Below are 27,127 nucleotides of genomic sequence, written 5' to 3' on the forward strand. Positions count from 1 at the left end.
TCTGTAAAGTTTTCCAGAAGAGGTAAAACTATTTTTACTTTTAAAAACTTTTAATTTTGAATTTTATAACAAACTGTCGGTAACTTTACTTTAAGTATAGCCATTTTGCTAGATTCATCAACTCGACATAGAAAGTAAGTTAATTGCAATAATATTTTATAGCTACAAGTATGGTCTTTATTTATAGCGCATAAGGAACCTTCAGATGTTTTTAATAAGCTTAAATGTTTATCAAAAAAAAATTCGTTAGCTAGTTTAAATTTAAACTTTTCTAATTAAACATAAATTATTTTTTTTGGAAGTAAAAATATTACAACGTTATAACATTAAAGTGCTCAAACTTATGAATCTATGATTGATATAAGGAACTAACTATTATGTTACAATAGTTTTGTTGTTATTAATGGGTTGTTGTCCAAACTTGTATTAGATTTTGAATAAATCAATTTGTGCCGAAATCATTTACGTATTTAAAACAAATATAACTGTTTTTTTTTAGTTTGAAGTTTTTATATTTAATAATGCCAAAACAACTAACTTTTTCTTACAAAAATCTAAATATTGAGTAATTCTAGTTTATTTTAAACAATCATATTTTTAAGTAAATTTAAATATTAACAATATTTATGCAAATTAGAAAATTTAATTTACAATTTTTAATAAAACTGGAAGATGAAATTTAAAGATTAATATTAATAACTTTCTTTCCAGTGGAAGATTTTTGAGATACAAACACGCTATATTCAAACATACTGCTCTTTATGTATAAGTCTAGGCTTTAATAAAACTTTATTAGCTTTAAAACTTTTAAACATTCGTTGAATACAGAAAGTAAAAAACAGAAAAAAGTTTAAGATAATTTTCAGCAGTCATAACTTATGTCAAGTTTTATAGTAAGTACTGATAAATTGTATAAAAGCTAATGTCTGAATATGCGCTTAATATATAATAATGACTATTCAGTTTATATTGATTTTTCTTTGGGTGAAGCTTTATAAAGTTACATTCGGCAGTGTAAAAATCGATCTATCAGTCTGACTCTTAATGATTTAGTGCTGCAAAACATAGGGTATTAAATTATTCAATACAAATGTAACGAACAGTAGCGGTTTTATACTTCTTATTTTTTCCTATAATGACAGAAAGCAAGCTTCTAGTATATATATTTAAAACATGACTTATTGAATGGTAAACTGTAGTCTTAAGATATACTATTAGATTTATGAAGCTTCAGAAGTATTGTAATAAAATAAGCATATGTATTATAAAACATAGTACTTATTTATTTATTGTTTTTGTAGAACATTTTCCTATAAAAACTAAGTTCTGAAACTATAGTTTACATAAAAGCTGATAACAAAAACAGGTCTAAACTTTCTACGTTATCGAACTGCTAATACTTATACTCACCATTGTTCATAAAATAGTATTTAAATAAATTCAAACTATAACAAAGTTAAGTATATATTATACTTTAAGAAGTATACGAAACAGAACAGTAAAACTGTTTGACAAAAATGGTAATTGATATGAAACAAGTTACTTAGTTTAATTTTTATATCAAGTCTGTTTTGAAGCTCAAATTAATAGTTTAATGGAAGAAAAGAATCTGAACAATAATACACAACATATTATAAAGTTCTAATCTCCTAATAGTAGATTTATTTTAATCGTTAAAGAAGTTTTTCATATATGTTGCTATAGTATTTTCGTTATATAAATATTTAAACTCGTAAACTTTAAATACCTACATATCAAGTTGTTTAAAAAAAGTTATACGTGTTTCGAGAACATTTTTTTAAAATGGTTGTAGGTCTTATAAATAATATTATGGTAGTAAAATAACCTTGAAACTATTCATAAAATATAAATATAAAAATTACTGTAAATTATTATACTATAAAACTTACTTTAGCCATTTCTAAAAATTATATGTATTTAAAAATAAATTTATATATATTTTAACTATGAAGTTAATGACCTTTGAAAATATTTTAAGAGTTTGTGTTATCTGAATTTAAGTAGTCATACACCCAGTATTTTAGTTTTTAAACTGTTCAGACAATATGACTTAATAAACAAAAGGACTTTGAACAACAAAAAACACAACAGTAAGTAAATTTTATTTTTATTTTCAGAACAAGCGATTAAAAGCTATGTTGTTTTAATATCTAATCAAAAAAATTACAAAAAGTACATAAAAAGTTGTACACCAAATGAAAAGCAGACTAAAAATAAATAGTATCTGGTGAAAAACCTAAAAGAAGAACTACTAGGTTAATTATAAATAATATGACTAAGATAAAAGTGAAAAAGAACGTTCGTTTGTCTTGGACTTAAGCCTTCACAGGAGCAATTGTGCAAATTAGTGTAAAAAAGCAAATAAAACTATAAAAAAACAAAATGATTTTATATAAGTAGAACATTTTTTGTCTATATTAACTTAGAGCTTTCAGACACTTACTAACATATTTTCTAAAAGTTTAAACTTAAAACAATAAATTAATAAAACTGATAGTTTTTTTTCTTTCTTTTAATATCCACAACAATTTTTAATCTTTTTAAGTGGAAACAATCGGAAAAAACTTTTTAAGTGAAATTTTTTTCGAAAACTTCATAACTTACTTTAAAAAACAGCATTATTATTTAATTTGATTAAAAGTACATACGAAAAAATATTTTAAAGAATTATTTTGAAAAAATGTTGTTTTTTTCTAAAACAGTAATAAACATTAGCAGCATTAAAGTTGTGTAATGTTAGAATTGCTTAGAAATCCAAATGAAAACTTTATGATTTACTTTAAGCTTACTTGTTAATTTTTGCTCTAGTACAACCTTAATAAGTTAACTAAAGTATAAAACTAAATAAAAATGTTAATTATCTACTTTTATGATGGTACTTTTATGATGGTATTTTAGTTGTTTTAAATTGTTTTTTAAGTAGTACGAAACAAAGGCATTTTATATTGGTAACGAAAATTTATATAAGTCTTTATTTAATTAAGCTCTTTACATAACAGTAAATTGAGCAATCTTTTTTAGTTAAGACAAATAACTATATATTAAACTTTGTCAAAATATTTTTTCAACTTTAATAACTTTCTATTGTTCTAAACAGTTTCATTTCATAATGAAAAGTAATAAATGTAAAATTTATACAGCTACTAAAGTTTAAAACAGTAAGAAACTAAATAAAATAAAAAAGTAAAAGGCACTTAACTGAATGAAAACAATTAAGATGCTGAAAAATCTTAAGTTGCCGTAGCAAATATTATCAGAAAATAGTTAGTTTTTACTAAAAAACTTCTTTTAATTAAAAAAAAAACGGAAAAACAGAATTTAAAAAATTAAGAACGTTTAAGAGTCTAAACTTTAGTGCAAAAAAAGATCAGACTTGCTTCAAAAAAGTTATAGTATGAAACTATCAAAAGTAATCTAGGTTTAAAATACATACCTACCCTTAGCCTTCCTTAATGAACTAATACATTAGTTTTTATTCAATTGTTGATTTTTAAACTTCAACTTACTTAATATATGCTGACGTTTCAATCTTTCTCTTAAAGTCAATGAGCTTTGAAAGCGATTCAAAATTTTTAGTCATCTCCTGGCTTCCAGTTTTAAGCCTCAGCTTGTAACTTGCTCGGCGGTTTGTATCCAGATCCTTTATTTCAAGCTGCTCGCAGCTTGTCAGCTGGGGAAGCCCCGTTTTGCACCAAACCGCAAAACACTCGCTGTTCGACCACAGCGACTTTTTGCCGATTTGCTGAGTCGCGTTGTTCAGCACCTGGACCACCGGGAGCTTTTTCAGGTTGTATATGTCGTTCACTAATCTGACTTTCAGGGAGTTATTCGCCGCATCTCGCACCCAGCACTTTTCCACGGCGCCACCTGATGGTAACAACCTAACACACGAGTTGTCGCCCACGAATACGGCCCACTCACCCACGCACTGTGAAGTCACAATTTCAATTAAATCTCCCGCCGCTAAGAGCGGAAGAATCTCGTCAACGGTCATCAGGTCTGAGGAGTCGCTGGTGCGTGAAGCGATGACGTCGTCATTAGTTACGTCGGTGATAGTGAAAGACGAGGAGTCGTTTTCGGAGTCGGCGGGGTCGTTGTCATGGACGACGCGGTCGTTGCAATCTTCCTCGGTGGAGTGGAACACGAACATTAGGTTGCCTCCCTTTTCCTGGTCGTCGGAGTTTATGGAGTTGCTGGAGGACTTGTCGGAAACGTCACCTAGCGGACGGAATTTGTTGTCTGCGGTGAACTCGTCGTCTATGGTCGGAACTTGGCCATACTGCTTCGTTGTCTGGTTACCCATTTTGTTTAGTGAAAATTTATCATTGAAAAAAAATCATTGCTTCAATAGTTTTTAGATTTTAGTTTTGATTTAAGTTTGAAAGTACTAGTATTTTGACATCGTTTTAAAATAAAACTTTTAAAAAGCAATTTCTTAAAGGAAAATCTTTAAAATAATATTTATTGATTGTTCAATACAGTTCCATGTTATAAACTTTAATTTCAATAGAATAGATTTAGTGCTTAATTTATTTATCAAATCAAATAGAAAAATTACCACCCACTTATAGTTGAACTCAATAATATCAAATATTATTCTTATCTATTGCTATATGCATTTATTCTAAACTTGGTTAAAAATAACTAGTTTTTTAAAGGTCAAATATAACATAAACAAATATTAAACTAGTATAAATATTAAAGCATATTATTAAATGTTATTATGTAAATAAAACTTTAGTCATATAAAGGTGTTAGAAGTGTTTTAAAACCAAAACTGAATCTATTTTTCACAAAAAAAACAGCAATTTTAGTAAAATTAAAACTAGTAAATATAAATGTTTTTCGTTATAAAAATTAGGTTTATTTTTATTAAAAACACAAAATAAAAGTTTTTCCAACATTTCATAATAAGTTAAGTTATATACCAAGATACATTTTGCTTTTAGTTCCTGTAAAAGTATACTATATTTTTTAATAAAGACTAAAAACTTTATAAAGCTATTGTATTTCAGCAAACTTGCTGAAAGGCAGTCATCCATGACTTAAAAATTAAGTTTAAGAAATAAAACTTATTAAAGGTTTTGAAAACATTTATCTATATTTGTGAATAAAATCAGTTTTGTTTTATATATATTTTTTTTTTGACTAACGAAACATTGCTTCCAACTTTTATATAAAATTATCAAATAAAAGTTAGTTTTGTTTTTAAGTTTAATCTAATTTTTACTTCCAAAAAAACTATTTATAGTTTCTATGTATAACTGTTAAAAAGGTTATTGTTGTATTAAATTAATCTATTAATATTCAGCTAGCTGAAGTTAAATATTCCCTGCTTTAAAGAAGGAACTTATATTTACTCAAAACATCCAAATGTCTAAATTAGCAAAAATATTGAAGCAAGCTTGCTGACATGCATTCAACCATCATTGTTTCCTGCTGTTGGGCGAAACTTTTCATTTTCTTTCATTTTTCAGCTCAATCAAGGATTTAACTGACAACTTTTTAAACTTAAGAGTATGAATAGGTTTTTTAACAAACTTTTCTTTAAAACAGTTTTTTGTAACAAAAAAGAGCTAAGTTTTAATATGCAAAGATTTGAAAATTAATAAAAACAAGTAAAATATTACGACTATAAATAGAAAAAAAAAGTTTTGTACCTTGACCTTTGACCATAATTTAAGGAATCAATTGTTTTCTTAATGTTATAAAACACATTGAAAAAATAAGTAAATAAAAACAATTTTCATAAATTTTACTTACAAAATTAAAAACTCAAAATATAGTTTAAAGTATGTAAAAGAGTTTAGAAAATGATTAATTATGATTATTTAAAATCACTTAAATGAAACAAGAGCGTTGAAATATAACAACAACAAAACTTAAATCACTTTTTTATTTAAAACTAATAACGTTATTCTTTATTAAATTGATTTCGCAAATTTAGTCTGAAAATTATTTTTAACTGATATTAAAATGAATACTGTGATTAATATTGTATAATATTTTTATATTTTTATTCAAATATAAACTTCATTGAATGTTTTCAATCAATTTAGAAAAAAGCTAAACTTTTAGCATAAAATACTGATAAAATTCAACGTAAAAGTAATTCGCTTTTTGCAATTTTACCTTATTTGAAAAGTTTTTACCTATTTTTCAAGTATTTTCATGTTTGCTATTAGTATTGTTTATCTCGTTTTAGAAATTAAGTTTTAATTATTTTATAAGTCTAGAAATGTTGTTTAGTTCTATGTTTATTCTTTTGGGTTTTAGGCTTGGACTGTGTTTTAATTTTTATTTTAATAGACAAGTTTTGGGGTACATTATGAATAAAACTTTCTTAAGTAAACACATGAATTAGTTAATTCTCGTTTAATTTTCATTTTTACTTTTTCATTTCATCGATTGTTTTATTTCTTAACTTCTAAAGGTTTAAAAGTTAAGATTTAAAAAAATAATCTTTTGGTTCGTAAGAAATTGTTAAAGCATGTGGTGTACGACTCGATAACGGAAAGGTTTTTTCGTACACCAGGTCCTTAGACCATACTTTTTGAGAGCTTTTTTTATTGTTCAAATACAAAAAAATTATCATAATCTTTTTAAACTGGTACTAAATATTAGGTAGTTAAACAAGTTTCTTATTTAAACAAACAAAATATTTTCTAACTTAATTTATTTTTTAATGTTTATTTTTATCTATTTCTATTTTGAATCAAATATTTAGTACAAACAAGAGATTTTCCAAGTTTGTACCTGTGCACAATATTGTGCATTATACAGTGTCCGCCCTGGCTATGTGCAGCAAAATTATAAGTAGCATGATTCCGATCGTGCCTAAGTTTAGATATAATCTGACTAAATAATTTTTATTTCAATGTCATAATAAGTTAAAATATTAGTCTTTTACAAAAATGTACAATACATCGTAATTTTTGAAAAAAACGCTTTTCTAAAATTTTGTTTCGAAGCTTATATAAAAATTGGTTTATAAGTTAGAGATTTTATAAATAAATTAGGAAACGTTTGCCTATTTTTACAATTAGCTATATTCAATAATTAATTTGCTTATGTAAGAAAAACAACTAAATATATAAAAACAATCTGAATATATAATTAACAAAAAACAGCTGTAAAAAAACACTGTTATACTTCAAGCTTAGATTTCAAAACTAAGCTAAAAGTCTAAAATTTTGTTTAATATTAATTATAAACTTTAATGACAGTAGTAAAAAAACCTTTTACATACATATATGTATATATATATATTCAGTACAAAAATCGATCTACCATCTAACTAATCAAACAACCAAAATTAACGAAAACAACAGTTAATTGACTATAAAATACTTCAAAATTTGTTGTATTTTAAAAGGAGCTTTTTCATATGTCGACAAGACGATATAAATTCGCTCCTCTTATTTAAACAACCTTCCTTTTTTAATGCATACATAACGGATGTAGATTCTTTTAAGCACAGCCTACAAACAAACTTACGTCATATTTTGTTTTTTTTGTAAACGTTTGCATCTTTGTTTACCAAAGTGCTTTTTATTTTAAATTCGAACTAGCTGAAGATTAGAGACAATCTTCTTTGTCTTTATGAAACATATGTTCCAGAATTTTTAAAAAATTTAATTAATTTCAATAAATTATTTAAAAGCCCTTTAAGTGGGCTCAGTAGAAAGTGTTTAAGTTTAAACATTAACCTTATTATATATATATAACTCTATATAATTGTTAAACAAAATGAAATAAAAAAATATACTTTTAAAACCAATTTTTCTAATTCTTGTAAGACTACGGTCTTTTTAAAGGAAAACCTAAAAATATCTATAAATCTAGTTTTCAAACATGTTCTGTAAGTTATTTAAACAGCCTATAATTGCAAAATAAAAATACTTCCATTAAAAGCGTGTTTTTGAATTGTAATTTTTTATTATGTGTAAGGACACATCAAAAAAGGAAGTTACCTAATATTGCTTACATATCTGAAGTCTAGATACTCACAACTAAAATAAGTTTTATAATGAATAGTTTTCTAAATTTTTAGATCTTTTATTTCTATTAAAATTAAATCATAATGTTTCATCTTCTAATTTTTACACTACGTTTTGTATAAGCAAGGGAAAAAAGTTTTTCCTAAGGTAAAATCACTTTAAGTTGAAAAATTAATGTTGGTGTAATTAAAAAGTACAGCAAAAGTAGAGTTCATCTTTACATATGTTTCCCAAATGTGTGATTTTAGGGAGCAATATTTAGTAAGGGGGTGAATTCGAAACTTCAGGTATTCATAGAACTTTTACTGTTGAGCTTGCATTTCAATGCTTCATAAAGTAAGGTTTACACCAGGGTTTCCCAAACTCATTTACTAAATCGCCCCCTTTTCAGATTTAAAAAAAAAATCGCCCTCCATTATTTTATAAAGTAATTTTTTTTTAGTACGCACTTTTGAGCCGAAAAGGTTGTGTTCTAAATGTAATTTAGTCTGGTACTTCTTATGCACGCACTTTTGGGCTGTGTTCCGAATCGTTTACAGAGTTTGAGAAAATAATTTACAGTCATTTTCTTATAAGCCCAATTAAGTATATTAAAATACTTAATTATTATAAAGCCTTGTATATTCTGTAACCAATTTTGTTTAAATGTCAATTGTTTTTAAACTAATGTAACTTTTAAGCTAGTGGTTGACAATTTTTGTAGTCAGCAAGTCATATCTACTAAAAAATGCTTTCTAGTGTCGACTTATTAAAATAATGTATTTGCAAGCTGCACAACTCGAAAAACTAACATATAAAAAAATTAAAAAACTCGAGCAAATTTGTAATAAAATGATTCAGTATTATTGTGATCTAGGAAGTACTATTTTGAACATTTTTTACACACAAGCCTTCCTGTGCTATGCGTTTCCATTAGTTGGAAGAACGCTAGTTCTTCGTATGTTGTATCATCAACTATTAAACGCACGCAAGCAGAAGACATTTATTTCCGAGCTGAATGAACTCGTCAACCTGCATCGAAAAAAAATTATCGCGCATCTTTCAATTTAACTTTTATTCAACACATTCTGACATTTCATCTATACGTCTTTTCATAGTGTTGTTGCTTAGAGGAATCGACCGTAAAACATTACTGGTGTTTTAATAATGAAAAACTTTTTCCAGCACTTTTTTTCAGACAGGAATAAACGTTTTCTCCCAATGGTGTGAGGCAGTCTTTGTTTAGCAACTATGAGAGACATATAATAAGAAATTAATTTTCCATCTTCAATACTTTGTGTGAATTTCTTGAACATTTTTGTGATTTTACACTATTTTGTTTTCTCATGTAGACGTTTTCTAAAAAACTCTACATTTTTATTTACATGTTCTGAATGAAATCTTTTAAGATGATCTTTGAGCCGTGATGGTTTCATAGCTTCATTACTGAGAATTTCGCATAGTAGGCATAAAGGTTGAGTTCTGTTACTTTCATTCTCAATAAAACCATATTGTAATTAATCTTCTTTGTATTATCTAACTTTTTTTGGATTTAGTAGCCATTATTAACAAAATATATGCTATAAATTAAATTTAATGATTTCAACTTCACTTATAAACTTTAAAAATTGTTTAAATAATAAATGTCTGCTGATATCTTTGAAATCAATATAAGTTTAAACGGTATACTATCAAAATCCACCCGCGTTCAAAATCAACCCAATTTTTTATTACATTTTCTTATTTTACTAGTTTAGTTTATATATGTATATACTTTTTTTTACTATCACTGTTACTCCTAACCTAAGTTGGGGCAGCGTACGGCCCGCAGGCCGGACCCGGCACGCAGAGTGAAAATGACCGGCCCCCGACCGTTTTTTAAACTTTAATTTGATCCGGCCCGCAAATGAAAATGACCGGCCCGTTAGCGAATTTACAGGCCCGCAAAGGGTCAATATTTCAAAGTTTTTTCTTAAGTTTTGTATATATTTTTACAAAACAAAACTGTGAGAATTTGACTTTAGAAACATGCTATAAAAATATTTGATAAATTAATGTGTACTAATAAGTACATCATTATATAGTAATATTTTGAGTTGTTCTAACTTAGGTGGAATATATTTTTGTAGAATTACCCCAAGCAAAGTGATTTTTTGAGAACGATATTTTACATACGTACCTTTGTCAATTACTGTGTTAGTTCTATTCAAAGACATTATTTAAACATCTGACATGTCTCAATCTACATCTTAAGTTATCAGACTTTAGAAAGTTTTTTGAATTTGAAGGATTCCAAAAAGTGATCAAAACTGTATCCAAAAAGCTAGATTCCGACAGGAAACGATATATTTTAAAATTAGAATCCGACCGGATACGACTTAAAATAATTATCCAGTCGGATTCGGATTTAAAAAGTCATTATTTGGCTGGATCCGGATACTGGATCCAATAAATCACTAATTCGAAAAGCTCCGGCCCGCAAAAGACTAAAATTTTCCGGATCCGGCCCGTTGATCAAAAAACGTTGCCCATCCCCTTTACCCTTACCCTCGTTCGAAAAGCGGTTCTTTAATTTGACTGGAAAGATTTTGATCGGGTGGATTTTGAACGTGGGTGGATTTTGTTCGCGGGTGGATTTTGAACGTGTCCCGTTTCAACATTTAGATTTTATAAAAATAAATGATTAAGTGGTACAATATTTTTTTTTTTAAACTTAATGCAGCTTTTGTAAATTTTAAGCTAAATTAAATCTAAAATTAGATTTAGATGTCTCTCAAAAATTGACAGAATCAATATTTACAGACTGATACTCGAATAAAAAAGTGTTTTTTACACTTGCATTCTAATAACAAAACGTTCAAAGAAATACTACTTATTGGACTGCCATTAACAAATGGTTGTACATTATAAAATTAAAACTATAGTTTCCTAAATGAGTTATAATATAGCTTGATATAGTTTAAATTTATTAAGGTTAAACAGTCAAAATAAATAAAATAAACAGCTGAAGTTTACAAAATCTAAACATTATTTTCAAATATATACAAAAAATAATAAAATAAAACAGGACTGTCATTTGTTTAAAGAAAAAATTAAACATTTGCAAAACTTTTTTATTACTTTTTAATTAACTAACTTAAAAAAAACTTAAAGTTAATAACAAAAGCATTTGGAGTCTATTACAATCAGGACTAACTGCTACAACTAACTTTAGAATTAGGACATTTCTAAAACTACTAAGAAACTATTTATTTTCTATTATTAAATATGCATTTATGTATAAAGCTGTGCATAAAAATAAATTTATATTGAACAACAATATATTGATTAATGAAAACAATAGGGATGTGCATAACATTTAAAAACTTTTAGTAATTAACGTCTGCTGATATGTATGAAATCATTCTATATTATAACAGTCAACTTTAAAGAAAATCAAAACTTAAGTTTGAAGCATTAACTTTTTAAATTGGTTAGTTAAATGCAGGTTTTGTGGATTTTAAGTTATACTAAATCTAAAATTAGATTTAGGTGTTTTTGAATTATAAAAGAATCAACAGTAAAATACTAATACTTGAAGGGTTCCAATCAAAATCTTAAAAAACAAATTTAGGAAAAATAAAAATCTAGTGAAAAATCATTAAAAATTTTTGTCAAATATAAAAACAATCTGTAATATTTTCTTATTTTTGTTGTAGTTTTAAAACTCTACTTTATTTACATGAAACTCTAAAATATAAATTAATCTATAAAAAATTATGTTATATTTTGTACATATTATAAAAATTGGTCCAAAACTAAAAAGTTAAATTTAGGGAAATTAATGATTTTTACAACTTTATCTAGCGGTTTTTGGAAGATTGTAATAATATAGGGAAATATCAGGAATTCTAAAGAAGAAGGAACTTTGTACTTGATTTAGGACCTAAATGGACTTTTTTGTTTAAGTTTTACCTCAGGTTCTAATATTTAATAGCAAGCTAAAATTAGTAAAATAGCAAAATAAAAAGGAATACTGTTATGACTGTCCAAACTTTGAAATCGCCCCCTTACTAGTTTTCGCCCCTTTACTAGCTATCGCCCTCCGACTTAATAAACTCCCACTTTGGGAAACCCTGATTTAGACATAAGTAGAGGGTTCTTAAAAGTAAAACGTACTAATAACATGATAGTAAGCCCCAAGAGGAAACTTCGGCTATCAAGGGGCAATAACTAGTAAGGCGACAAATAAGTGGGTATATAATTAATTTAACTAAAGCGATTTCTTATGTAATTCTGACATTGGACTATTATGAAAATGAGTTTAGGAATCTCCGGTAGATGTACTCCAATTTACAAGAAAAGATGCCCGCGAGCCACTTCAAGTATTTCGAAGATAGTATATAAAATAGTATTATTTGAAACTTATAATTCAAGCAATGAGAAAAAACCAGCAATTAAAGTTAGAAAACCTAGTTGTAGTTTTTATAAAAAATATCTTTTATTGTTTTCAATTTTTTTTGCTTAGCGGGCGGAAAGTTGCCGATCCACGCTTTGGTAATATATTCTATCTGAACTAATCAAATAGAATACAACCAAAAATAGTCGAAAAGTATTAGGTAGTATAGAGAAAAAAGAAATTTAAACTAGGAGTATTGTTGTTTGGCAAATTCAATTTTTTTGTCTAATTTTTTTTTTATTGTGTCCAAAAATTTTTCGGATCAGTTACATTATGGTTAAATTATGTTTATTTTATTATATGCAATAGATAGTATTACTTTATGTAATATTTTTGTTTTTAAATAGATTCAATTAAAATATTTTTATAAAATGCAAGCTAAATATCGTTTAATTCCCAAAACTGACAGGTTATTAGTAGAAATTCTAAACTTTACTACCATTTTAAGAGGCTTTACTTTTTTTTTTCTTTTAATAAAAACTCCTCATTTTTTATCAAAGACAATTATCACTTTACTAATTTTATTATCAGAATAAAAAAGATTTTTTTTACAAACTATTTATTTTTATTTCCAAAAAACACAGTACAAAATGGCCTAAAGAAAAAAGAAATTTTGACTTGATTTAATCAACTTCTTCGATGGTCGGACCTGATGTATCTCCTGCACCTGATGCTTGTTGCGATCCAGGGAATCCACCTAAAATAAATTATTCTAAGTATTACTTTTCTCTTAAATATTAAACATTTAATAGATTTTTATAGACAACATCCAGTTATCAATTATACGAAGAAATATGAAAAAAGGAGTTAAATTAAATTAGCCTAAGTCATACGGACTTTTTTAATATTCAAGTAAAAAAGCCAAAAAATAGTCTTGTTTAAAATTTAATTCATATGTAAGTAGTAATAACTGCCACAAAATGACTTACTATTTGAAACCCTTACTTAACTAAAAAAAGATTTTAAATTTAAAAAATTTAATCAGAGCGTTAATAAAAGTACAAATAAGCCGAAGTTTTTCAAAAACTGTTACCTAGACTGAGATTTATTCCAAATTTAAAAACTCAATTGAAACAAACTAGTACCTGGCATACCTCCTGTGGCGCCACCTTGCTGATAAAGTTTCGCCATCACGGGTTGCGCCACTTTCTCGAGTTCCTTCCTCTTGTCTTCATACTCGTCCTTCTCAGCTTGTTGGTTGTTGTCCAACCAATCGAGAACTTCCTTGGCTTTCGCCACCACCGCCTGCTTGTCGTCGTCGGATATTTTGCCTTTCAGTTTGTCGTCTTCAGCTGTCTGCTTGCATTGGAAGGCGTAAGATTCCAACTGATTCTTAGCGTCGACGCGTTCTTTTTGCTGTTCGTCTTCTGCCTTGTATTTCTCGGCGTCGTTCACCATCTTTTCAATCTCCTCCTTGCTCAAACGGCCTGATGAAATACATTTTAGTTGCGCATTAACAATTTTATGTTTAAATTAAATAAGAAGTAAACTGCTAGTTGTAAAGAACTAAACTTCATCATCACAAGACGAACAATTGACATACAAACTGAAACACACCTTTATCGTTGGTGATGGTGATCTTGTTTTCTTTTCCCGTCGACTTGTCGCAAGCAGTGACGTTCAAGATAGCGTTCGCGTCAATATCGAAAGTGACTTCGATCTGGGGAACTCCCCTTGGCGCTGGCGGAATGCCGGAGAGTTCGAACTTTCCGAGCAGATTGTTGTCTTTTGTCATAGCGCGCTCTCCTTCAAACACCTGGTTTGTTTGATAAAAAGCGTTTTATTTATGTCATTTAGTAGCTCTTTAAACATTTAAATGATGCATTTATAAAACAATATAAAAACAAGTTGATAATAAACACAAAAATTGATAAATTAATCTAAAACAAGTTGATAAACAAATACCTGAACAAGGACACCGGGTTGGTTGTCAGAGTACGTGGTGAACACCCTGGACTGCTTGGTCGGGACGGTCGTATTTCTGGTGATGAGGGCTGTCATGACACCTCCGGCCGTCTCAATGCCGAGTGAGAGAGGAGCCACGTCCAAGAGCAGAAGGTCCTGTACTTCTTCCGACGTGTCTCCGCTCAAGATTGCGGCTTGGACGGCAGCTCCGTAGGCAACGGCCTCGTCGGGATTGATGGACTTGTTTAGCTCTTTGTCGTTGAAGAAGTCTCTTAACAGTTTTTGGATTTTGGGGATGCGAGTTGAACCTCCAACAAGAACAACGTCATGAATCTGGTAACATTTTGCATTCACTTTAGTAAAGAATAGCTCGGTTACCAATAAGAACATTTATCTTTAAATATAATTTACTTAAATTAATTTAAACAATGAACTTTTCTAATACAATATGATATTATTTTACAGCTAAAACTAGAGATGAGTAAAGCAATTAACTTTTCTTTTATCCATTTTTGCTCCCTTCAATGCTTCTTCAACTGGGTCAAGAGTTGCACGGAACAAATCTCCGCAAAGTTCTTCAAAACGAGCACGCGTGATGCTGGTGTAGAAGTCCACGCCTTCATACAAAGAGTCAATTTCAATACTGGCCTGTGCAGAGGAAGATATTGTTCTCTTGGCTCGTTCACAAGCTGTGCGGAGGCGGCGCAAAGCTCTTTTGTTTGAAGTGATGTCTTTCTTGTGCTTACGCTTGAATTCTTTGATGAAATGATCGACCAGACGGTTATCGAAATCCTCACCTGTTTATTAATTTATTAATACTTATTTATTGGATCAGTAGAAATTGAAGTACTATAGTAATTTTTATTATAGATGTAGTATTTACATAAGTTAAAATATTATATGAATTAAAGTGCTCAATCCATATAAAAACTAGAGAGCTTAATTTATACAACACATTGTTACTTAGTTAACAGATAGTATGTATTTTATATATATCATATTTCTTAAAAACAAGGTGTTTATAGTTTTTGTACATTGAAATCTAAAAAAATACTGTTTAAAATTTTTACTGTTTTTAAAAACACAAAATTTACAAACCTCCAAGATGGGTATCTCCAGCAGTAGATTTGACTTCAAATATGCCATCTTCAATAGTGAGAATGGAAACATCAAAAGTACCTCCTCCAAGATCAAAGATGAGTACATTTTTCTCGTCTCCAACCTTCTTGTCGAGACCGTAAGCAATAGCAGCAGCAGTTGGCTCATTGATAATACGAAGAACGTTCAAACCAGAGATGGTACCAGCATCCTTAGTAGCTTGACGTTGGGAATCGTTAAAGTAAGCTGGGACAGTGACTACGGCATCTGTGACAGTCTTGCCCAAGTAGGCTTCAGCAGTCTCTTTCATTTTGAGGAGGACCATTGAACTGATCTCCTCTGGGAAGAATGTTTTGGTTTCGCCCTGTAAAATAGATTAAAAAATTTAGTATACTGACTAACATTAAATGGTAAAAAAGATCAATTTATCATTACTGTTCAATCACTAACCTTGTATTCAACTTGAACTTTTGGTTTTGTGTTGTCATCTACAACTTTAAACGACCATTGTTTCATGTCTGTTTGAACAGCATTGTCACTGTACTTGCGACCAATTAAACGCTTGGCATCTGAATAAAGGTGAAAAATTAATTATTTTAAATTCAAAATCTACTCAAAAATACAGTTAGTCGTGTTTTTTAATAAACAAGTTTTTAAATATTGTGATAGCCGTTTCAACGCAAAAATGCAACAAATTTTAGATTTATTTACAATTTGATATTTACAAGTCATTGGATTTGTTAATGCAGAAAGTCTTAAAATAGATAAACAAAAAAGCTTTCTACATACCAAATACAGTGTTGACTGGATTCATGGCAACCTGGTTCTTGGCAGCATCGCCGATAAGACGCTCGGTATCAGTAAAACCAACATAACTAGGAGTTGTGCGGTTTCCTTGATCATTAGCAATAATTTCCACCTAAATTTTTTGAAATTGTTTAAAATTTAACCATATCTGTAGTTTATTGATATATGTGGTTTTAAATTCAGCATATAAAATTAACTCTAAATATTTTGTAAAAATCATTTCATTTCATTCAGACTAAGCTTTGTAGATACATAAAACTAGTTTTTGTCATGTCAAATTTAAATCAAAACAATTTTTCAACTCACCTTTCCATGTTGAAAAACACCAACACAAGAATAGGTTGTTCCTAAATCAATACCTATAGCAGGAGCTTTTGACATTTTGTGGTTTTATAAGTTTTAATTTCTAAAATTTAGTAACATGATTAATATTTTTACAAAACTGTTTTTAATTGCATTACTTAATTACTGAGTGAATACTTTAATTTTCATTTATAGTGCTCTAAAAACAAATCGTAAAAACTCTTATTGCCTTTTTACTTCATTTAAACAATTTAAAATGCATAAGAACAAGCACACATTGTAGTACTAAGAAAGGAAGTAAGGAAAATCTAAAAACAATATCATTAACTTGTAATTAAAATATTGATCAAGTTATGAGCAAAACTACAACATGCTTGTAATTTGTATTATATTACTAAAGTATGTTGACTACATTTTTTTACTAAAAAATAATAAAAGGTGTCAAAAACTAAACTTGTATTCTTTTGATATAAATATACATAAACTTTTTCTATCCCTGCTATTCAAATTAAATATCTGAAATATGCAAAAGACCAATATTTTGATTTAACTAAACTATAATTTTTTAATTATAGTTTGATAGTGGCACTCTGTTATGGTGTCAACCTATATATTATATTGTATAAAACATAACCGAAAGGCTTTTTGCACACCAGGTGCCAGAAGCAAACATTTTGAGCTTTTTTTTTATTCTTCTAATAAACTATAATGGCCACTGGTTTTTAGTGAAACTTTTAAGTTTTTTTAATTTTCCTTCAGGTTTTAAAAAGTACAAGTTTTTTTGTTTTTTTCAATAAAAATAATGCAAATTACTGAAAAGATACCTGTAATAGTATTTTAAATATGTTTTATTACAAACAAAAAAACTATTTTTGGGTTTTTTTAATTTTCATATTTTAAACTCTATTATTTTACATTTAAAATTGTCCAGAATTTTCCAGGTTTTTTAGTGATTTAAAGTGTACTTTTAAAAACCTGGAAGAAATTTTGAAAACCCAGAGAAAATTTGCATAAAACATTTGGGAACACTGATCTAAGTCTGTATCTCTAGATTTTAGTCACTCAGGCTATTTTGTCAGTTTCCAAATCCAGGTTAAATGGCCACTATGATAAATTGTCAAGATGCTAATTAACAGTTTAATTTGTAAAATTATGTATTTAAGTTAACATGGCAATTCAAATTAAACCATACCAATTCTTACAAAATAATATAGAGGGCTGCTGTATTTTTAATACTTACTTTAAATTCAAAAATAAATCAACTTTTAAGAGGTTTATGAATAGTAAAAAAATCAAAACCAGTTAAATAGATATCTCTAAACTATAAGAGTTAAAAACCTTTTAACTAAAAATGTCATAGTTTTAACTGCTACAACTTATGCATTCATGCACTAGAAAAAGCAGCAGTAGTAAGTAAAAATATATCATAAACTAGTAAAATAGCCTGAGTGACTAAAATCTAGAGATACAAACTTAGATCAGTGTTCCCAAATGTTTTATGCAAATTTTCTCTGGGTTTTCAAAATTTCCTCCAGGTTTTTAAAAGTACACTTTTTTGGGTCTATTTTTAGTTTAAATTCAAGTTTAAGGTAAATACTGAGTTAAATAATATAAAAACATTGAAAAAATACTGTTAAGCTACTTTAAATGTGTTTTATAATAAAAAAATATTTGATGATGACAAATTTTTTTTATCTATATGATAGTTTTTGTATCAAATTGAAATTTTAATACTGCTCATGTTAATATTGTTAAAATTAACAGGTTTTTCCAGGCTTTTTAACCTAAATTGTCAAATTCTAAGTTTTTCTAGGTTTCCAGGTTTTTTGGCAACCCTGTTAGATCAAGCTAGCCTGAGTATATGAGAAAACTTTAAAAATTGTTAATATGAGCAATATATAATTAAAAAACTGTTTATCAAGGTTAATTAATTAAAATTACCAAAATAATAACTAAAGAAACTAATAAAATATTTTGTCATAAAACCTAGCCTGAAATATAAGGAAATAACCAAACTAGCCTGAGCTTTGGAAATAAAGTACAAAGAAGTCTTAGCTTAAATAGAAGTTCAAATAAGCCCATAGTTATCCTTAGTAAATGACAGCTCTAAACCCTACATATTTATCTTCAATAACGAAACAACATTGATTTTAGTCAAAATACTAAGTATTAATACTAGTACTAGTAAAAAATAAACAATACCACTTTAGTAAGTTTGCTTAATAAACAATGACAATTGTAATGGTATTATCAGTTATAAAAATAATAACTAAAAAAGGCAAATATCAATGACAGCTGAAAATTTAGTAGAGATCTGCTTCTTCTGACTTAAATAAATTTTGAAGATATTTCTATCTATATATTAAATATTTGACCAAACTATCAATTTATTAGAAATTAAAACCAATCATATATAATATATCATAGTTATATAATAACAAAAGTTTGAAAAATACACAATATTTCATGAAACTAACAGAATCGTTTTTTCAAAAACTTTCCAAGTTTTCCAAATTTCTTCCAGGTTTTTAAAAGTAAACATTTTTGGGTCTATTTATATTTTAGAGTTAAGTTAAAAGTAAGAAACTGTGTTAAATAATATAAAAACATTGAAAACATACTGTAAAGCTACTTTCAGGGATGCCACTTGTTTTTTGAAATTTTTTTCCAGGTTTTTCAAATTTCTTCCATGTTTTTAAAAGTACACATTTTTAGGTCTATTTTTAGTTTAAAGTTAAGTCTAAGGTAAGAAACTGTGTTAAATAGTATAAATACATTGTAAAGATAATGTAAAGCTACTTTGAATATGTTTTTTAATAAAAAAACTTTTTGATGATGACAATTTTTTTTTATTTATATGATAGATTTTTTGATATTATATTGATAGATGAAAATTGTTAAAATTCCAGGTCTTTTATGTTTTTTTAGTGATTTTTGATCAAAATTCCAGGTTTTTCCAGATATTTTCAGAATTTATCAAATTCCAGGTTTTTCCAGGTTATTTTTGCCCAAATTGTCAAATTCCAGGTTTTTCCAGGTTTCCAGGTAAAGTGGCAACCCTGTTCTTTTGATGTTTTCAAAAAAAACTTTTTGATGAAGACAAAAATTTTTATTTATCTGATAGACTTGTTGAGTCAAATCAAAATTTTACTACTGAACATGTGAAAAGTGTTCAAAATTCCAGGTTTCTCAAGGCTTTATTGCCCAAATTGTCAAATTTTTCAAGGTTTCCAGGTAAAGTGGCAATCCTGAACTAATCACCAAAAATGTAAATTATTAAACTAAATTTAAATTTTTAAAACGTTCTAATAAATTAATAAAATATATAGACAAAATTATACTAATTAGATATAAAAAATATTTGTTTTTAAATTTTTTAAATCTTTTTCCATAATTATTATATTTGTAGTTTATTTATTAAATTTTAGTAAAAAGTTTTTGTTGTATGCATTACTTTAAAACTGAAAAAAAAAATAACTAGCTATCAATAAAACTTTTGTTCATTCGTTTTTGTTCAATAAAACTTTTTCATGGTTTAAAAATAAAATAAAAAATTTCCTAATTATTGTCTATAAAACTTTTCAAAATAAATACAGGCCATAAAACAGATATTTTAATTAGGTTAAACAACAACAATTACTTAATATTCACAGTAAAATTATACTTACTAACACTTGGTTCATTACTGAAACTTCACATAATAAGACTAACTCAGTGTGTGCAGAGCTGCTTTATATATACACTGCATAGAGTATACTGGAATAATGTTGGCTTTTCTGTAATTATACAAGAAAACACAGGAAACATCTAGAAACTTTAGCATTGTATAATACTATAACAATGCTGATGAAAAGTAACTTTCTCAATAATTTGCACATGATTACCTTTATCCAAAAAGCACCTAACAAAGGTATTATCAAATACTTAAGTAGTAAGTACTAAAAATTTTTTAAGCAATAAAACAACAAAGGATAATTAGTTTAAATCATAAACAATATAAAATTGAAAAGTGCAATAAAGCAACTAATAAAATTTAACAAAGATCAATAAAAACGTTACTTCTAATTTATATATTAAGGTAAAGCTAAAGATTATATTTGTAAATGAGTTTAAAACTTCAAAAAAAAAACATTTAACCTAGTTTTATAATTTTTTAATAATATTTCTTAAATTTATAAACATAAAACAATTAAATGCTTCTTTTTAATATGAATTCTCATACAGAATTGCAAGAACTTCAAAATAATGCATCATAAAACTTAATAAACGTTTGTTTGTTTTAGATCAAAATTTTATGTTTAAGTAACTATTTGACAACTTTTTCGACGAAGCCTTGCAACTGGGGTTGCAAATTAATACATATTTGTTTATAATGTAGTAGAAAGCTTTTTGTTGTGCTTATATACTTATATATATAAAAATGATCTTAAAAATCCTGATTTTTATTTTACTATAAGTTGGATTAGCACAAAATATTTTTTTTTAATTTCAGAAGTTCATGAACTTTTAACTAAAATTAGAAAAATTACAAGTCTGTCAAAAAAAAAGCTGTGTTAAAACTAATATCTAAAAATATTTTTGTTTAATAAATTAGAAAAAAATTACAAAACTAAACTTCATATAAATAAAATTTAAAACTAAGTGTTGTTCATAAGGTCAAGTTGTTTATTAAAACTGTGTATTACTAAGATTTTATAAGTCAATAAAATATTTAGGTTTTTGAGTTTATAATTATAGGTTGGTTTTTTTTAACCATTTAGTGTGTAGAAATACATAACATGCTACTATAATTAAATAATTATTAAGAATCACTTGTATTTAATACAACAGATTTTCCAATCAAAAAAGCTAGGTTAGAAGCTATAAAACGTAATTTATGCTAATAGAATAAACATTTTTTTAGTTTTTAATGTTAATAAAAAAACTCCAGAAATAATTACATAAGTCAAAAAATATTCAACTATAAAACAGTTCGTGTAAATGTATTATATTTACATATATCTAAAATTTCTAAACAGTTTATTATTGTTTATTAAACGACAAAAAATACGCTCAAAAGGTTTGGTCAAAGGACCTGGTGTACAGAAAACCTTTCGGTTATCGAGTTATACACCAGAAGAGTTTAACGTCATGCCTAGGACAAGACTAACACAATAAAAAGTTGTTATTAAATTACAGTTCATAAATAAAATGTAAAGTTTTCAGCCGATAGAACTAATGATATCCTTAACAGTATTTTTGTAATATTAAAATCCTAAAAGAATAATGTTTGCTTTGTAATAGAAAATTCTAAAAGTTTAAGTTGTAAGAATTGTTGAGATTTATTAAAACTTTAATGCACTCAAATCAAGTTTTTGTACGTTTTCGTTATAAAATATGTAAAACAATTCAAAATTTAAAACTGCAAGCTCACCCATCGCTAACCAATTTTATATAAAGCTTTAAATCTAAAACCTTTACTCATATGTCACTTAACCCAAAAATATAACAAATGTTACCAATGATAAACTCACAATAAATACTAATTTAAGTGTTAAAATGTTAATTACTCAATTTTAACTCAATAGTTCTACTGCAGCTGACACAAACTTGTTTTGTGAGTAAAGCGTTGGATTTCCAATCTTAATTGTCTACTGTTTTGGTATTTTAAGCTATGAAATTGTTAAAAATGTTTAACTTTTTATAATCTTTGCTACACCTTATACACAAAACATAATTAAACGTGAATAAAACATATACTAACAAAAAAATTAACTTTTCTTGTTAGGTAATTAATTTAAAGATTTAAAGACCCTTACATATTTGTTATACTAGGCTGTTTGTAACTTAATTTTTTAGTCAAAGCTATGTTAAATGCCATAAACAATTCCACTGCTACTACCTAAAACAAAACTAATTAGTTTTTTGATAAAAATTTTTACAAGTTTAAAATTTGAAAAAACTAAATAAACTATACTTTTATATTATAAATTTTTAAACATTCTGGCTACTTTTCACTTATTTTCTTCTTAGAAAAGAATTGTTATGATAAACTATTTTATTTTTTATTTTTTACGTTTACCTGATTCACCTAGTTTTAATCGATTTTTAAGGTTTTTACAGTTAAAAAAAATATAGTTATAAGTAGATAAATAGAGTATTATTTTTGGGGCACATTGTCTACTTTTTTTGGTGAACAGAACACGCATAAAATTAAGCTTGTTTTAAAAACTTTAATAATTAATCTCAAAACTAAACGTTAGAGATCAACCACTAAATGCATACGTTGTTGATTTCTAATTAAAGTACAACTTAAAGTTAGCTGTAAAGGTATAAAATACAAGTTTGGTTGTTGAGCAGTAAAACATATATAATAATAAAAAGTTTTTATCGTTACAGTACGTTTTCAGTAAGATAAACAGTAAATGTAAGTAACTTAATTTCTTAACAAAACATTTTAAAGCTGATTTTTTTATTTGTACTTGCAAATAGTTTTTAAAAAGACAATTAGATAGTTATTTTATAAAGTTATGAAGATTTATTTTTTTACAATTTTTATTTATAATTTATACATACTTCCTTAACTAGTTTAACAACAATGTAATAGTTTAAGTGTTGTTTATCGAAAACAAAACATACTGGTATAAAAACATGATAATTTTAAATTTCAATAAAAGTGTAAAAACAATTTAATTTAACACCTTCTAAACAAAATTCTAGTATAAGCCTTAAAGAATAAAAACTAATTGTGATAGAAAGGGAATAGAAGATAATATGTTGTCAATTGCATTCTTGATATAAGCAATCATCTATTTCTTAACAAAGTGCTAACATAAAGTATTTTATTTGCACAAAGTAAAGAAATTGCTAAAAATTAAATTTAACTACAGAGTGCTGGTTAAAACTACAAACTTTAATAAAACAACTGAACACAAATGAACATTTAGAGTACTAATAAGTGTCTTAAAACTGTGAGTCAAAGAAGTCTTCATTTTTAACCTAAAATAGTTTAAACACAACACAATAAAACACACAACCATCATTAATACTGCGAAAAAGTTTCAAGAAGAATGCTGTTTTATAAGCGTTGCAAAAAATGTAACTCCTTTTAAAAAGTATTTTTACAAAAATCGTGTTCATAAACTTCAAAATTACAACATTTTGTCTAAGAAAACTTTAAGGGCATTGTATTATTTCTAGTATTTTTAACCTATTCGCGTATTTTAATTTCATAAACTATTTTTTAAATCCGCTGTACAATGTTATTACCAAAATCGATATCTTATTATTTGAATAAGCATCATATGAAAAGTACAAAGATAGTGTATGTTTTAAATGCTGATTTTAAAGCTTTTAAACACAAACTTTTTTTACAGCATGGATAGTAGTTACTTTTTATTAGTATGTAGTTGTATTGTTATAACTGATGTGAAATGCTAAAGTGATGATACTTAAGTGTTAATGTGTTTGGTTTAAACGCTGAGAGAGTTAGTTTGATAAGTTATAGCTTTAAAAATATTTTGCAGTTATAGTAACAGTATTTTTTTGTAGTGTATTTGTGTATTTGACTTAATTAAGTTTCAGTCTAATATGCTTTTATTTAAGTATAAACAGTATTTATTTTGCAAATTGGGAATAAAGTAAGACAGTTGGTAACATTTATAGAAAATTTGATAATTCACAAACAAAATCTAAAACAATAAATATATTTCATTTTGTTGAACTATAACGTTTTTTTACATATTTATAAAATTTGATTAGATTACACTAAATCCAATTAAAGAGTTGTACGACAATTTTTGTTACACTTTAATTGAACTATAAAGTTTTATCGTAAGAGTTTTTCTAGTGTTTTTCCTATCACTATTTTCGGGTACAATTTTTTTCAGCCAGCAACTTTAAACCTTGTCCAAATAACTTTTTATATAAAAGACTTTATTAAATTTTTTATATAGTTATAATTCCATTTATATTTTTTTCTTATAGTCTTTAAACTAGTTAATGCTACCAGTTATTTATAAAACAATATAAAATAACTTTAAAATACCGCTTACTGTTCGTTTGACCTGATAGTTTTTAAGGACAGTCAGTAGGTTAGTTAAACTCCGTAACTCAGATTTTTTAAGTTGCGGTTTTATAAACTTACCTGTGTTTGTTTTGAAAGCAAGTTTTACATAAGGTTGCTTAAAATATTTAATAAGAAATTATTGTTTTTAATAAGCTTCATTTTAATAAACTCTTTAATGCTTTTACAAACTTATTTTTTTGCTTAATTGAAACTTAAGACCAGCAACCTTGTTTTTAAGCTTATACATTTTCTCGTAACCTAATAAGAGGATTAGTTTTTTTAATTTAATTATACAAGATCTAAAAATCTTTTCAATCTCTTAGATTATATTTAATAGAACTAAAACGTTTAATTGAATTCAAAAGTTTTTTTTTCAATATTTTTTAGTTTAAACCAAGTGGTAGTTTTGTTTTGATTTTACCGTTATTTTAGAAATATCTGAATTAAATAGTTTTTAAGTGTTATTGTTGTTTTTTAATTAGTATACATTATGATAACTATTGAAGAATAAAGACGTGTGTTTTGTTAAACTATTGATTTTAAAATTAAACTACATTAATTACTCAACAGTTATACTAACTTGCTGTTAAGTAACAACTTAAGTAAAATAAAAACTTTATCGAGTACCATGTGACATGAAATGGTTACATGAAAATTATTACTTGTAAAACTTTGTTACATGGTTATTTAATTTATAGCTTCTAATAACGAAATGACAACTACTCTAACTATTTTCAGGATTTTTACTATGACATTCTTTGATAGGAAAGAATTAACTTCTCTTGCAAAATTGTCATTTGATATAGGTCTCTACAGTGATGCAATTGACTGTATGAAGCAAGTGATTAAAATGGCTACTCCATTAAATTACGATGAAAGAGATTTGATTTTCAAAAGTTACAATTGCCTGAAAGAACATCTTTTAAATTGTCGAAACAAAATAAATTGTACGAACGAACATCTGCATAGAGAACTTAGAGCAATAATTAATTTAAAACTAGAAAAAATTTGTGTAGAAGCTGAAAAAATGACAGAAAATTACTGGATTAAAAGAGACGATAATGCCGAAGCCGTTGTTCATTATAAACATTTCAAATTAACTCAGCGTTACTTCAAGGTTTTTGTTACCTCCGAAAATAAAAAAGAAGATGCCAAGGAAACAGTAGGCGAAATTGAAGAAGCATTGAAAACAGCGAAGGAAACGTTAAGTCCAGCTCATCCAATCAGACTTTCGATTGCGGAGCATCTTTCAAAACTGCACGGCTTCATCTTGGGTACACCAGATGAGGCAGTTTCCATTGCAAGGGAGGCTTATGAAAAAGGTCTTGTTTGCTTGCATGAATTAAGCGAGGATTTGAAAGGCAAATCGGAAAAAGAATTGAAATATCTAAAAAAGGACATAGAACTTTGGAGCAAAAAGAAATAGTTTAGCTTAACCCTCTGAACGGTTTTCTTTTTTGTCAATGTTATCTTTTAATTTTTATAAAGCTTTTCAAAACTTATTTTTAATGTTGTTTTAGTAAGTCAAACAAAATCAATAAAGTTATTGTAATAAGGAAATAGAAAACAAAAGTAAAGTTAAACGATAAACTTAAACATTTTAGAGTTTTATCACCATATGAAACTTCATTTCAGTATACTGTAATTGTTTTTAAGTACGGTACACCATGCATAGACCATTTTGACAAGTATTAAAAATAAAATAGTTTTTTAACAAAAGTTCTTTACTTAAAAAAAAACAAATTCGTATTGAAATACAATTTTACCTTTTTTGTTGGAGGTAAGCTTAAAAAATTTAAGTAGCTTTCTTTTTTTAATATATTTATGAGAAAAAATAAGTTTGGAAAGTTATTTGCCGTGAAACAATACTCATAACCATCTATTAACAGATTTACAGTTAAGCTTATTTGTTTTTAAGTTTAGATAAACAGTTTTTTCAATCTTTTTTAAACTTTTTAGCTGTGTTTTTTTTGAATTAAACATTTATACTTTTAATTATGAAAGAAAAAAAACAGTATTTTTTCTTATTACTTTTGGTGGTATTCACTAAAAACAAGTACGCGTTTAATTTTTACTTATTTTTACTAAAATTAAGATAAAAATTTTACATGATGTTCAAAAAAACGTTTTTACTTGATTATATTAATCTCTATAATTTTCCTATAATGTATTTTTAAAATTTGTAACAGTTTAAATTGTGTTTTTCATTATAGTTTATTCTTTTTATCGACCAGATGCACAACATTGTAAGTTAGTAGTTAATAACTAATTTTCAAAGCTAAATACACTCGCATAAGTGAAAAAGGTAGATAAATCAGAAACAATACCAACACTATAACAAAAAATTTATTTTTTTAAATTTAGGAAGTACTTTAACTTTAAAAAAATTATGTAAAAAAAATCAAAAAGTATAAATATATACTATATAATGAGTGACTACTATTTCTTTAGTTTCTATTTTTAAAGCGCTGTTTTTTTTTGTTGTCTTTTTATTTTAAAATTTTTGTTTTTAAATAAACTATGTAACAA

General features: G+C 26.7%; 3 protein-coding genes across 4 annotated transcripts; 1 reads left to right on the forward strand and 2 right to left on the reverse strand.

The window, feature by feature from the left end:
• Positions 1-2,708: 2,708 nt before the first annotated feature.
• Positions 2,709-4,360, reverse strand: LOC145835845 (protein LRATD2-like). The gene has a single exon (XM_082943580.1). The coding sequence runs from the start codon at positions 4,322-4,324 to the stop codon at positions 3,524-3,526; it is 801 nt and encodes a 266-aa protein (XP_082799706.1). The 5' UTR covers positions 4,325-4,360; the 3' UTR covers positions 2,709-3,523.
• Positions 4,361-12,968: 8,608 nt separating this feature from the next.
• Positions 12,969-16,656, reverse strand: LOC145837163 (heat shock cognate 71 kDa protein-like). Of its 2 annotated transcripts, none has more exons than XM_082944931.1 (9): positions 16,555-16,656; positions 16,231-16,360; positions 15,892-16,010; positions 15,442-15,805; positions 14,839-15,140; positions 14,344-14,676; positions 13,996-14,194; positions 13,533-13,865; positions 12,969-13,135 (listed from the first exon to the last, which is right to left on the reverse strand). In XM_082944931.1, the coding sequence occupies exons 1-9, from the start codon at positions 16,627-16,629 to the stop codon at positions 13,062-13,064; spliced, it is 1,929 nt and encodes a 642-aa protein (XP_082801057.1). In that variant the 5' UTR covers positions 16,630-16,656; the 3' UTR covers positions 12,969-13,061. The 2 variants fall into 2 exon arrangements, with proteins under 2 accessions (XP_082801057.1, XP_082801056.1); XM_082944930.1 differs by having other exon boundaries at positions 12,970-13,135; positions 13,524-13,865.
• An 8,969-nt stretch (positions 16,657-25,625) lies between these two features.
• On the forward strand, positions 25,626-26,024 carry LOC145836660 (14-3-3 protein sigma-like). The gene has a single exon (XM_082944446.1). It carries the CDS (start codon positions 25,626-25,628, stop codon positions 26,022-26,024), a length of 399 nt encoding a protein of 132 aa, XP_082800572.1.
• The last annotated feature ends 1,103 nt before the right edge of the window (positions 26,025-27,127 follow it).

Source organism: Thalia democratica, chromosome 5 (genome assembly GCF_965202585.1).
Source record: "Thalia democratica chromosome 5, ktThaDemo2.hap1.1, whole genome shotgun sequence".
In the NCBI taxonomy this organism is placed as follows: Eukaryota; Metazoa; Chordata; class Thaliacea; order Salpida; family Salpidae; genus Thalia; species Thalia democratica.

Bases quoted from the DNA above. Each gene is read 5' to 3' on its own strand.
- LOC145835845 (XM_082943580.1), bottom strand. From the start codon at position 4,324: ATGGGTAACCAGACAACGAAGCAGTATGGCCAAGTTCCGACCATAGAC.
- LOC145837163 (XM_082944930.1), bottom strand. From the start codon at position 16,629: ATGTCAAAAGCTCCTGCTATAGGTATTGATTTAGGAACAACCTATTCT. The intron at 16,361-16,554 runs GTGAGTTGAAAA...CAAAAAATTTAG, and splicing joins GTGTTTTTCAACATGGAAAG to GTGGAAATTATTGCTAATGA. The intron at 14,195-14,343 runs GTATTTGTTTAT...CAAACAAACCAG, and splicing joins AACCCGGTGTCCTTGTTCAG to GTGTTTGAAGGAGAGCGCGC.
- LOC145836660 (XM_082944446.1), top strand. From the start codon at position 25,626: ATGACAGAAAATTACTGGATTAAAAGAGACGATAATGCCGAAGCCGTT.